General features: G+C 37.0%; 1 protein-coding gene across 4 annotated transcripts in view; it reads left to right on the forward strand.

Annotated features, from left to right (window-relative positions):
• The window catches only part of papi (tudor and KH domain containing protein papi), a 49872-nt gene that overhangs the window by 10727 nt on the left and 26570 nt on the right, over positions 1–12575 (forward strand). Inside the window, exons 7-8 of one of the 4 annotated variants that reach the window (XR_001940523.1) lie at positions 7912–8130; positions 10425–10981. Coding sequence is in view for 1 of the 4 variants with exons in the window: in XM_018519740.1 (XP_018375242.1) it covers positions 7912–8058 (147 nt within the window). In the remaining 3 variants the exon portion in view is untranslated. Of the gene's footprint in view, positions 1–7911; positions 8273–8827; positions 8988–10424; positions 10982–12575 lie in introns of those variants that run through there. The other 3 variants (XR_001940522.1, XR_001940521.1, XM_018519740.1) reach the window with 3 other exon arrangements.

The raw sequence follows: 12575 nt of genomic DNA on the forward strand, positions 1-12575 counted from the left end.
GATTAAGACGCCGCGAAGAACAGCCACGAAATTTGTATGAGCTGCGAGAAGCGCTTAGGCAGATTTGGAACGAAATTCCAGTAGCCTTCATCCAGAGATGTGTAATCATGCGACAACGATTGCAATCGGTCATCAATCAGAGAGGAAACACACAATATTAAATACACCCTCATACACGTAAATGCTCATCTCATCACCTTACACACACGCGCGCGCGCGCGCGCGCCCACACACACACAGATGTGCAAATTCCGACCGACAACCTCCACGTGATGCACATTGGGTTACGCTAATGTCGGCGGTAACCACTATTTTTCAGAAAATGGCAAGAGCACTTCGAAAATTCTGATCAAAAAAGACATCACATAATGATCTTTTAACTTCAGGTTAGAGTAACTTCGTTAAAAATGGTCATAATGAGATTTTTAAAAAAGCATTTAAAAGGTTGAAATCTCTACTTTCAAAATCAGTAATTGATATTTCAATCTAACTGATCTTTGACGGAGCTATACGGACACAAATGGATATTTGTCAAATCTAAAACATATCGTATAATTTTGTACACACTTTACAAAGCTCTATGGCGTGAGGTTTTAAAAATTACACGAAAATGCGGTTTGCAGGAGTCGAAAGAGTGAATCTTTTCCTTCAATTTCCTTTTTTATTGATTGTTGTACGATTTTTTTCCACCGAGTTATTGAACGTTAAAATAGAAGTGATCACTTTTGCTTCATCGTTCAATAATTCGGTAAAAAAAAATCGTACAATGTTTAATAAAAAAAACAAATTAAAGGTTCACTCTTTTGACTGCTGTAAATCGCATTTTCGTGTAATTTTTACCTCACGCCATAGACCTTTGTAAAGTTTGTAAAAAATTTTTAGATTTGACGGATATCCATTTGTGTCCGTATAACGCCGTAAAGTATCAGTCATATTGAAATTTCAATTATAGATTTCGAAAGAAGAGATTTTAACCTTAAGAATCCTTTTTTAATTTTGTGTCCGCGATGATTTTTCATTGAATTACGGTGTTCTGAATATTGCTCAATTTTTAGCGTGTTTGAAAGTGTTCCCTAGATTTTGTTGAGTAGTGTATTTAAGAGAGGTGTAAGAGAAAGCAGCACGGAACTTAGTGGACCAATGTATGGGGAAGGATAAACAATCTTGGTATCTGGTGACAAGAGGGTTGAAAGAGGAATGATGTTCTAAGTTCAAGCGAAGGAGATGTCGCAGATATAGAGGAGTATTGGAGCACAGAAGAGAAAATACAAGACAACACAGGTGGAGAATAAAACGTTGCCAAATTTTAAGCCAGCCAGATCTCTGGTAATACGGAGATATATGATCATATTTATGGACACTATAGGAGAAGCGGAGACAAGAATTTTGGATACGCTGTACATGATTTAACAGATGCTGATTAAGAGCCGGAATGTAGACGACATCAGCGTAATCAAATAGAGAAATAACAAGTAATTGAGAAATGAGAAGTTTTTGAGAGCAGGAAAGGATGTGGCGAAAGGAATAAAGAAGACGTAGACGAGCATAAGCAGCTCGACACTTGGCGATCACGTATGACTCAAAAGACCACGAAGAGTCAACATGAATATCCAGAATCTTAATAGAGTAGAGAGGAACGAGAAATTGGAATAGAATTAAGAAAAATATCGAAGGACTGAATACGGGATAAAACAATGTTGAGGAACCGACGATCAGCAAGGATGATTTAGAAGGATTTAGATGCAGTGCATTATTAGCGGACCATTCAGCAATAGATCTCAAGTCTGAATTCAAAGCAGAACAAGTTGCTAAAGCATCAAATGGATGAAAGGATCTGAGAAGAATTACATCATCTGCATACATGAAGAGCTCAGAGGACAGAGAAATATTAGACAAATCAGATACAAAAATATTAAAGAGTAAGGGTCCGAGAATGGAATCCTGAGGAATCCCAGAGAGAACGGTACGAGTAGAGGAAAAAAGAGGAAAAGGTTTATATATGAGGACTTGTTGCGTGCGGTTTATAAGGAACGAGCAAACTAGTGAGAGAGCATGTTGAGAAAAACCGCATAATTTGAGTTTGACTAAAAGTAGGTCATGATTGCCGGTATCGAAAGCCTTTGTGAAGTCCAGCGCAACAATGGAAGTAAGGCGACAATTGTCGAAATTTTGAAGCACGACGTCGGATATGTGAAGCAATTCCGTCGTCCTGCTGTGAGATCGACGAAAACTAGACTGATAGGAGGGGAGGATATTAAACTCAGAGATAAAGGCATTAAGTTGCGAGAAGCAGATACACTCAAGCAGCTTTGAGAGGAAAGGTGGTAGAGAAATAGGGCGAAAAGATGAAGGAGAAGAGGGGTTATTAGATTTAGGAATGGGAAGAACGATTGAATGTTTCCAGGAAGAGGGAAAGGTACTGTGAGAAAGGGAGAAATTTAATATAAAGAGAAGGGAATCAAGACATTGAGGAAGGCACAGTAGGAGAGATCCAGAGGCCCGGTAGAAGTCAGGCGAATGCGCTTAAAAATATTGTAGAGATCACTGGGAGTGATTGGAGCAAAGTTGAAGGTCGAGGATACATGAGGAGAAGAGGACAGAAGGTGAGCAAAAAGTTAGATGAATAAGATGAACAAGATAAAGTATCAAGAAAATGATTATTCAGGAGGGAAGGTGCAGAGGTATAGAAGCAGAGGAGGATTGTGCACCGCCAAGGGCACGGAGATTTCTCCAGAATTGGAGCGAGGAATCAGTTTTAAGGGAGGTTGAGTGGAAGGACTTTTTCTCACGACAAATCGCAATATTTACGTCGTTCCGCAAGCTCTTATAGCGCTGCCAATTCGCAGGAGACCGAGATCGCTTGTATCTAAGAAGGGTGCGTCTCTTCAGCTCAATGAGCCGTCGGACTGCACCGTTCAGCTACGGAGCCGGAGGACAAGATACACGCCTACAAGTAATCGAAGCAAGTCGGTCATAAATTGCAGTAAGAAAGGTAGTAAAGTGAGAGACCATCTCATCAACATGCAACGCCGCATACACCGGGGACCAGTCTATTAGCCCCAGCTCATACTCAATGTTCTCAGACCTGATTCCATGCAAGTTACGTGAGAAAGATACACGACCAGGACGATGTGATCGCGGAACAGCCAGCGTCGCATAGATGGTAGATGATCATTCACACTAATAGCTGACTCCGCACTCAACCACATTAATGCTCGACGAGACAAATATAAGATCCAAGGTGGTTGCCGAATTACAAGTTACGCGAGTTGGCGCATCAATCAACTGCCTAAGAGAAAACAGCGATGCGATATCAAGTAACAGTTTGGCGTTACAATTAATCTGACCGAGCATGTCGACATTGAAATCGCCTAGACACGCGATCACATCGGTTATATATGCCGCACAGGATAGGCATGATTCTAAGAAATGCAAGTCAGATAGTGGCGTATCAGAAGGGCGATATACACAGACAACCACTACCCGACCGCGAGCAAGATGGAGAGATACGGCGACAATGTCAGTGAGAGTATCCACCGGCGGAACGTCCAAGCCGATCAGGGAGAATTAAAGAGACTCATCAATATAAAGCGCTACACCACCACCACGGCGGCTCGTGGATCTGTCCGAGCGAACGAACACGTAGTTATCTATGTTTACGGATCCAGAGTCGATCGAATTCCGCAACCAAGTCTCCCCGACGGCCAGAACATCCAAACGGTGGAAGGCGACAACATCTCTAACCAACACAACACGCGGAACGAGCGACCTAATGTTAATATGCGCCAAACGCAGTCCGCCATTACGAAAGACGCCCATCCCCAAACTCGGATATTTAGACGGATCAGCAGGGAGTCATGCTGAGCCACCTCCACCAGACGCAAGCGGCAGGGGCAGGGGAGAGGGAAGAGAGAAAGCGGACGGGAATGAAACGGATTTAAGGATGGATAGAAGTGAGTCCGGAATGGTGTACCGATGCGAAGGCGCATTATCCCTGACGCGAAAATACGTGATCCTCCTACGCATCCAAACACGCCCAACACCATGCGACACCGTCAGTCGACGAGCCTCCGCAAAAATGCGCCGTTCAGCTGCCGTAGCTCGTTCGCAAATAGAAATCCTACCTGCCGGCCAAGAGCCGCTGACATCAGACTAAGTCCATCCCTCTGACGAGCTCTGGTGATCAACTCATTGCGCCTCGCTATTGTCGTAAGTTTGACAATAAGTGGAGATCAAGACGAACCTCTGCCAGGAATCCTGAAGGCCCGAGCAATCTCCGATGAAGACACCGAAACACCAAGGGAGGATAAAACCCTCGTTATAGTCTGGATGCAGTTTTCTGAAGGGGGGACCTTTGGTAGTCCGAATACAATGAGCTCATAGTCCCTCCGCTCATTGATAATGCGCCCAAAACTCACAGACAGTCCATCTAGCAAGGCGTGAGAACCACCAACAGAAGTCGCAGGATCAGCACGCACCTCTCCCTCCAGCCTAGCGATGCGCTCCTCGGGTGACCTGTCTTGCACCCACAGCAACCAGATCAGCAGATAGGCCATCCGTCGCCACCGCCAGCTGATTCGCCGCACCCTCGATATCACCGAGACGCTGAAGTACCCCATCGAACTCCACCATCTTAGCATTAAATGTTTCCAGAAAGAGCTCGAGGCGATCTAGGAGAACAAGTCCAGACTCAATACGAGCAATTCTGTGCTTCAAAGAAGAGATGGATTTAGTTAAAGTAGACAAGGAGGACTTAACTGCAGAAAGAGCCGATGAGACGTCCGAAGATATCAGAGAGAAATGTCACCGCATTCCATCACTCTCATCAGGTAGAGGTGAGAGAAAAGGCGGCGAGACACAATCAGCCGAAGTAGCAGAAGCAGCTGTAAGCCGAGGCAACAACGGTCCACCCCCAGCTGCACCAACAGGAATACAATCATCGGATGGACGCAAACTATTGTCAGCTCTACAGAATGCGCAAGGCTGCGTACGCAAAATAAATCGTTTACATTTGGTATACACGTCGATTGACTTATTCTAAAATACTCAAAATCACAGTACAAGAGAATGTGTTAACGCGAAGGATCGCACAACAAAGACACGCAGCAAAAATTAACGAAATAATTATTTATATCTGTGTCTGTCCTCTAAACAAGGGCAGATGCGACCGACGAACAAACAATAACGATATAACGACTAGATTTGAACATAAACTTATGACGTGACTATAGAAAATTATTACACAGTGATAAAACATTACAGAAATGTAATGAAAATCACACAACTAAACGCAGTACAAACGCACTAATATAATATCGAAACGCAGAAAGATCGCATCACTCACTCACAATAATACATTCCACTCCCTGACCAGCACTCGCGAAATCATTAAGAGTAAAAAATCAGAAGATAAAAATTGAAGTAATGTAATAATCACCACCTACAAGACGTAAAATGTACAGCGAGCAAATAAGTAAAAGTAAAAGGCCGACTTTTTACGAGAGAGAACACCGTAAATCGAGCAAAATCCCGAAATCATAGCGGAGCGGCGAGCAGAGATGTTGACAGCACAAAGTGTCACACGAGACTCCCCGACTATTGAGCTTTCCATTCTATTAACTTTCATTTTAATACATTTTAATACTAAGTAGGGTAGACCGGGGAGTAAAGGTCCTCGGGGAAAAAGGTCCACCCCTTGTATCTCGGTATTAAGGCATTCACTAGAAAATTCCACCACACAGTTTGTCAACTAAGAGTAAGAATCTTATGTCACACAGTTCGTTACTGCTTAATAACCGTCAGGAAACTTGCACGGATGTACCCATGTGTTTGAGAGCCAAAAGTAAGATAATTAGCGCCGCAGTTATTTTGGTCTGAAGGGATCATTTTTGCACCTAGATAGATTAAATAAGTATATTTATTAATCTTATTCTATTGTTTTAACAGTGTGATTATTAGAATTGTTATTTCTATTATAGTTTTTTAATAACAATGCCGCAAAGTTTACGTGACTTGTTTGGAGTAAAAAGTGCCATGGTTGTTGGAGTAAAAGTGCCATGATTGCTCTGCATTCCTTAATGTTGATTCTATAACAAGTCGATAATCCTAAGTCGATAATCTTATCAGTGAAGTTGACCAATAGTCAACAGTACGAAACGTTACCGATTACTTTCGATTATCGACTCATTATAGAATTAGCATTAGTGGTGTTCGTTACGCAGAGAGACAGGTAAATTATTCAGAATGCGACTTTCATCTCCGATTTCGATGAAATTAGGCTTATTCGACGCGTCTATATTACTGTAATAATGATGACGAATGATTTTATCGCTTAATTATCTTTTATAACAAATATTTTTTCAAATTCGTTATAATCATTCATTATTGGAAGACTGATTTAATTTTTTATTAAGGTCAAAATGACTTAAAAAATCAAGTGTAAGAGGAAAGACTATTCTTATTTGTTTTCGAGCACGATATAGTGCTAGTTTTGTTTCTTCTTTTCAAAGTTTGTCTTAGGTTAAGAAAACATTAATAATTTAATTTTCTGTTAAAACTGAAATATTTCTATTATAATTTTGTTACCAAAACCCTCTTAATAATAAAAACCCACCTTATAATAAAAAACTCTTTAGTATATACCTATTTTTATCTCTGAAAATAGTTTTAACGTAATATATTAGTATTGGTACTTTTTACCCCATTATGTGGAACTTCTTGCCCCACATATGGGGTAAGAAGTGCCGAATGACTTCCTCTGTAAAATTTACGATATCTTTGTAATGAAGGGTATATATGCATACTTTCTCATGTATTTTATAGTCAAAGGACTCTAGTTTCGAAAAATATCAACAGGATCTGTGTGAGTTAAATATTCTTTATTTTATAGCAAAAAATGTCAAAAGTGGCCCTTTATTCCCCGGTCTACTCTATATAAATTTAAAAATATATTGTATATCTCAGGAAATTGTAGTATCACATGATAAAAGAATATTTTATTGAAAAATTGTATCGAGATAATTTTCAATTGTTTAAGAGGAAAGCTTGTCATTAGAATATGTAATCTACAGGGTGTTCCAAATTTAAATGACCAAACTTCGGGAACGTGTAGGGAATCGATAAACTAATAGCGAATTCGATTGGATGTACTCAGTGCGTACATTAAAGCCGTCGTACGCAAATTGAAGTAAAAATGTGTTTAATATAAATATTAAAAAATTTAACTATGAAATCTTCAATATATTTTATTGTGCTGTTAAATAAAATCTGTATTTTATAATTCAAAATATTTTTATAATTCAAAATATTTGCATTTTATTTTAACGCAAGTTAAATCAGTGTACTACAGTATTAATATGCACTAGTGCGTCCAACCAAATTTGCTATAAGAAAAAAAGTCTTTTGGAGATGTGCTCGTTATTGCTTGGCAAATTGCCAAAAGAGACAACACTAATTTTTGGAATATTACTGTTTTCAAAGCGAAATATTTGTTTTTCATGTACGACTTCAGCGATAATACTTTAGAGACAGTGTGAAGGTATGCGCGCTGATTTCCAGAAGAGTATTAGTTAGCCATTACATTGACCAGATCAGTGTTTGGCTGCAACACGAACTGTTCGCACAAGATGCAATGCATGCATTGCTGCAAAAGGTCAACATTTTGAACATTATCTGCATTAAGTAAGTGACAACGTAAATAAATAAGTGTGAATGAATAAATAATAAAAATGAGCGTACGTTTTATCTTTTTTTGCGATTTTCTCCAAAACGAAACACAAACGAGCATATTTCTATAGGACTTTTTTTCTTAGTTTATAGATCCCTATGCGTTTTCAAAGTTTGGCTATTTAAATTCGGGACCATGTATACTTATTTGTTTACAAATTTTATGAATTCTTTTTATTGTCACAGAACATTAATATTGGAGACAGTTTGATACAATTGGAAATGGCTCATATTGAAGAAGATATCCGTTCGACAGTAAATTTGGCGTTGTCTCATGATAAATGCGATCTTCCATTTATACCATTCTTATCTGATTCTTTATATCTTGACTGAATGCAATTCAATTGTCATGAAGCCAATGTTAATCTGAAGAAATAATTGAATTATAGCAACACATCAAAAGAGGTAATTTCTTTCTTCATGTTAAATATTAGAGGTTTTTTACAGGGTGTCTCGCGAGACTTCTCCCATCACTCACAGGAAGATAGATGGGATCAAGATGAACACAAAAATCCCATACTGTTTAGCGATTTTCTCAATAATAATTGAGATATTAATTTTTGTAATTGTACTAATGACAGCACGCCGAAAGAAACGCTTCGGCCGCTCGACGTATAGCCAGGGAAATAATTTTATTGCAGCCAGGAATCGAACCCTAGCAATTTAATTTGATATTGCTTTAGTTCTGTTAGGATTGCGTTTCAAAACTAAAAATTAAATTCGGCGTGCAGTTTGCAGGATTAGAGATATGTATTATAGTATATAAATTTACACGAAATTATTTAAGCATTAAAAATCCAGCTTGACCTTCATTTCCGATTTATTGTAAAATAACATTATCATTAATATTAATCACAATGCTCTATTTTACGTTAGCAAAATGAGATGAAATTAATTATAATATAATGCTGTAAAATATTAATAATTATCATATTTCTCTTAATGAAAAAATTTTCTTAATATTTCTAAGAGTTTGTCATATTATGAAGGTTGCTGGAAGAATACTTTAAACTTTTTTAGATTTTATAAGTTTTTCTTTGTGTGTTTCTATTGCTCGAACCATCAGCATCTCTGTAAGAAATTTCCTTCTTTTTGTTATTAGATCGGACATTTTAATAATACTGGTCACTACTGGAAGCGCACCGTTGCTCAGTGCCTGACATCGTCACTTACATATCTCGCCGCATCGCGCCGAGTAGCGGTGCGTTTCCCCTTTTATCTGTCCAACGCACTGCTGGCAGCCAATACTTGATAAACTGGGCCTGGCTACGGATGGAGTGTTTCTCTCGACGTGCTCTCATTAGTACAAATACAAAAATTAATATCTTGATTATTATTGTGAATATTGCTAAACGATTTCAAATTTTAAACGTCACACTGGCTCTACACCGTCTCAAAGAGACAGTGTAGAGCCAGTGTAACATTTAAAATTTGAAAATTGAAGTCAAGCGAGAACAGGGTTTTAGCGCAATAATGATGTAGTGTACACCATGGCGTGCACCACTTTAGTATAGTGTAGCTGAGTGTAGCGCTTACACGTAACTGGTGCGGTGCGAGGTTGCACCCAGTGTATCCCAAGAGAAAACGCTATTAGAGAGAGACATTGTCCAACTGTACACACCATGTTATCCCTTTCACCATGCATCTATCTTCCTGTGAGTGATGAGAGAAATCTTGCGGAACACCCTGTATAATAAGCCATTACCTAAGCTTTAAGTTATAAGCCATAAGAAGTCGATCACTAATCACAGTCAAATGTAAGAAGCCAACTATGATTGATTAATTTTTTACGGCTTAATACTTAAAACTTAGGTAATGGTCTGTTGTAGAAAATCTATTAAAAAAGAATATCGAAAAAGATCAATTTTTTGCTGATGGAGATAAATCTTAAATTTGGGTATTTTTTTTATAATTTCAAGGGTGTCGAATTTAGATATATGATGTTAAAAATTCGTAAAATCCCGGGGAAATGTCTTGAATTCAAAGATGTCAGCAATCTGCGTACATGACATTGCCATAATATCTCATTAAGTCTCATTGTCAGTATTTTCCCAGTAAAGTTTGCTGTCTGTATCGTTACTGGAAAACTACTGAGACTTACTGAGATATTCCAGCAACGTTAGGCAGGTCTTAATAAATCGTTTATTACTGATTATCTTTGAATTCTAGGTATTTAATTACCCAGAATTTTACTAATTTTTAACATCACATATCTAAATTCAACACGCTCGAAACTATAAAAAAAAAACACTTGAATTCAGGATTTATTTCGATCGACAAAAAATAATCTTTTTCAACATCTTTCTACGCGCGTTAGGAATAAAAACAATAAATTTTTACATAAAATATGTAATGTTAAATATTAGATGAATCTATGGTACAGATATACAAATGAAAAAACGTTCTTTTTATACATACCTGTATGCGCGCGCGCGTGTATGTGGTGTGTAACACTGACAAGGAAGGGCTACCAGGTGTCTCTTTTTGATTTTAATAAAACTAGATGGGTTAATAGAGAAAATAAAAATATTTAATATGTATTTGTATAAGCAATCAAACATGTTAAAGGATGAAATTAATTTTATTCTTAAAAAATCGGTTTATACATTGTACAAGGAAACATGTTTTCTGAAAGAAAAGTGCCATAATTGGACTGTGCGAAAAGATTATGATCATTGAGTGCTCGCCCATATTACCAGGTACTCTCGAAAATGCATGCGAGCAGCAGAAGTAACGGACAACGCGTCATGGAATCTGGAAAAAATTATGCTATCATACTTTGTTTAGAAAGTTAAACGAAAATCAAAATATTGATCGAACTGATTTCATCCCTTAAACATGTTTGACTACTGATAAAAAATATATATTAAATATTTTTATTTCTTCTACAAATCTACTATTCCTATCAAGTTTTACTAAAATTGGAAAGAGATACCTGGAAGCCTTTCCTTGTGAGTTACAAAATAACTTTCTTTTTGTTACAAAAAATGATGTAAATTCTTAAGAAATCATATATTAATTAACATATACCTCATTTAACATTACCCAAAAAATAACAGTTGATTTGTAATACTTATGTAATTAAGATCAAATTCAAGAGCATGTTTCTCATACTAGCAGTGTTTTTAAGCAACAATTTGTTGCTAAAAACTTTTTCGGAGCCTTTATATACACAGCTGTTGACTTTACAATAGTATTTTTTTATTCGTCAAATATAAAAAGACATAATTTTGTAAGAAGATATTTAAAAAATTGTACACCGTTGTCATATTATAATATTGTTGATAAATAATGAAAATCTTTGATATTTATATACTGCTTATCCGTTTTAATGTCCCAACCTAAATATTTCCTATTCTATTTAATGAAATGTTTCAGACAAAAAGTATACGGTTGATCATCTGAAAGAGAACGGACAATTAAAAATAAAAATGGTAAAATTAATTTTAGAAAAGAATCAATTTTTTAAAACAGCCTACCTACTCGCGCACCGCCTGTACGAAATTTCGTGTACACGAGTTGAAAGGCTCTTCTTTGAAATATATAATTAAAAAAAAATAAGAGAGGGTTGTGAGCCAAAGCTAGATGTTCGCAAATTATTCTCAAGGTTAATAATAAACAGTAAAACCTATCGCGCAACAGTCAACAGTAACTTTATTAAATACTTGCATATTAACATAAATTGATTGTATTCCAAAAATAATAATAAAAAATTTATAACGTCATGGTATTCTAACAATGATGAATTTAAAAGTTACAATGAAGTTTTATTAACAATGATTTATTTACATCAGTGCTAGCAAAGATTTGCACATTTCGGGCTGATTCCAGCGAGCGGCTCCCACTACCCCTCGAGACTTGGCGGCTTAGCTGCCGATCCCGCGCGCGACATTGTGGCTCAGAAGCGTCCCTATACCAGAAACATACTGGGACCGCACCTTCCGCCAAATTATTATTGAAACATGTTTTTTATTAAATAATTTCTATTAACGTTAATAAAATTTTCTATTAATTTATTCATTGGTTCTTTAATAATATACTTATATCTTTTTTTTAACATAGTTATCTACGTAATACATTACATTACATAATTATGATAACGTACATTTCGACAATAGCTTTCCACATCATTCGTGAGGTACTATTGTAAGATGTGTTTTTTTTATGTGGTTTCCCCAGTAGGCCTATTCCACAAAAAGAAGAATCAAATACTCGTATGTGTCTTGGCAGGAAAGCAAAATTATATATCGTATTATATAAAAGGAACGAAGGACCAAAGAAAATAGAAACAGTCAATTAGGTATACATATAGACAAATTATTTTTATTTTTTGAGTCGTTTGCTCGATTCTACTGAGAATGGTGTATCCACAGAGATGTTGGAAGAACTAATTCGCATCAGCGAGGATAATGATGCGTCGCTTAAAGAAGAACGTTTATCATTTTTTATTATTTTTATTTTGGAAAAAGAGCGTTCGCATAAATATGTGGAGTCAAACATGGAGAAAATTCGAAGACCAGAGTTTCTGAGAGATGGATACTGTGATGTATTTAAAATTAAAAACAAATCAACACCTTTTTCTGATCGTGTTTTTAAAGAAATATCACATTACAAATCACAAAGTTCTGCCTGAAAATCTAGACTTTGTTCTTCGATTTACACAGTAAGAGGATTTCAAATAAGATTAAATCTTTTCTAAGAGTCTCGAAATATTAGGTGTTAAACCTAATTCCTGCCGCTCGTTACTAGAGGGTGCTCCAACGCTGGCGAGTTTCGACGATGAAGTCATATGTCTTTTGTAGTTTAGACATCGCTGAAAGTGATTCAATTCTCACAGGTTAGATTTCTCG

This window comes from Trachymyrmex cornetzi, unplaced genomic scaffold, assembly GCF_001594075.2.
Source record: "Trachymyrmex cornetzi isolate Tcor2-1 unplaced genomic scaffold, Tcor1.1 scaffold836, whole genome shotgun sequence".
Taxonomy (NCBI): Eukaryota; Metazoa; Arthropoda; class Insecta; order Hymenoptera; family Formicidae; genus Trachymyrmex; species Trachymyrmex cornetzi.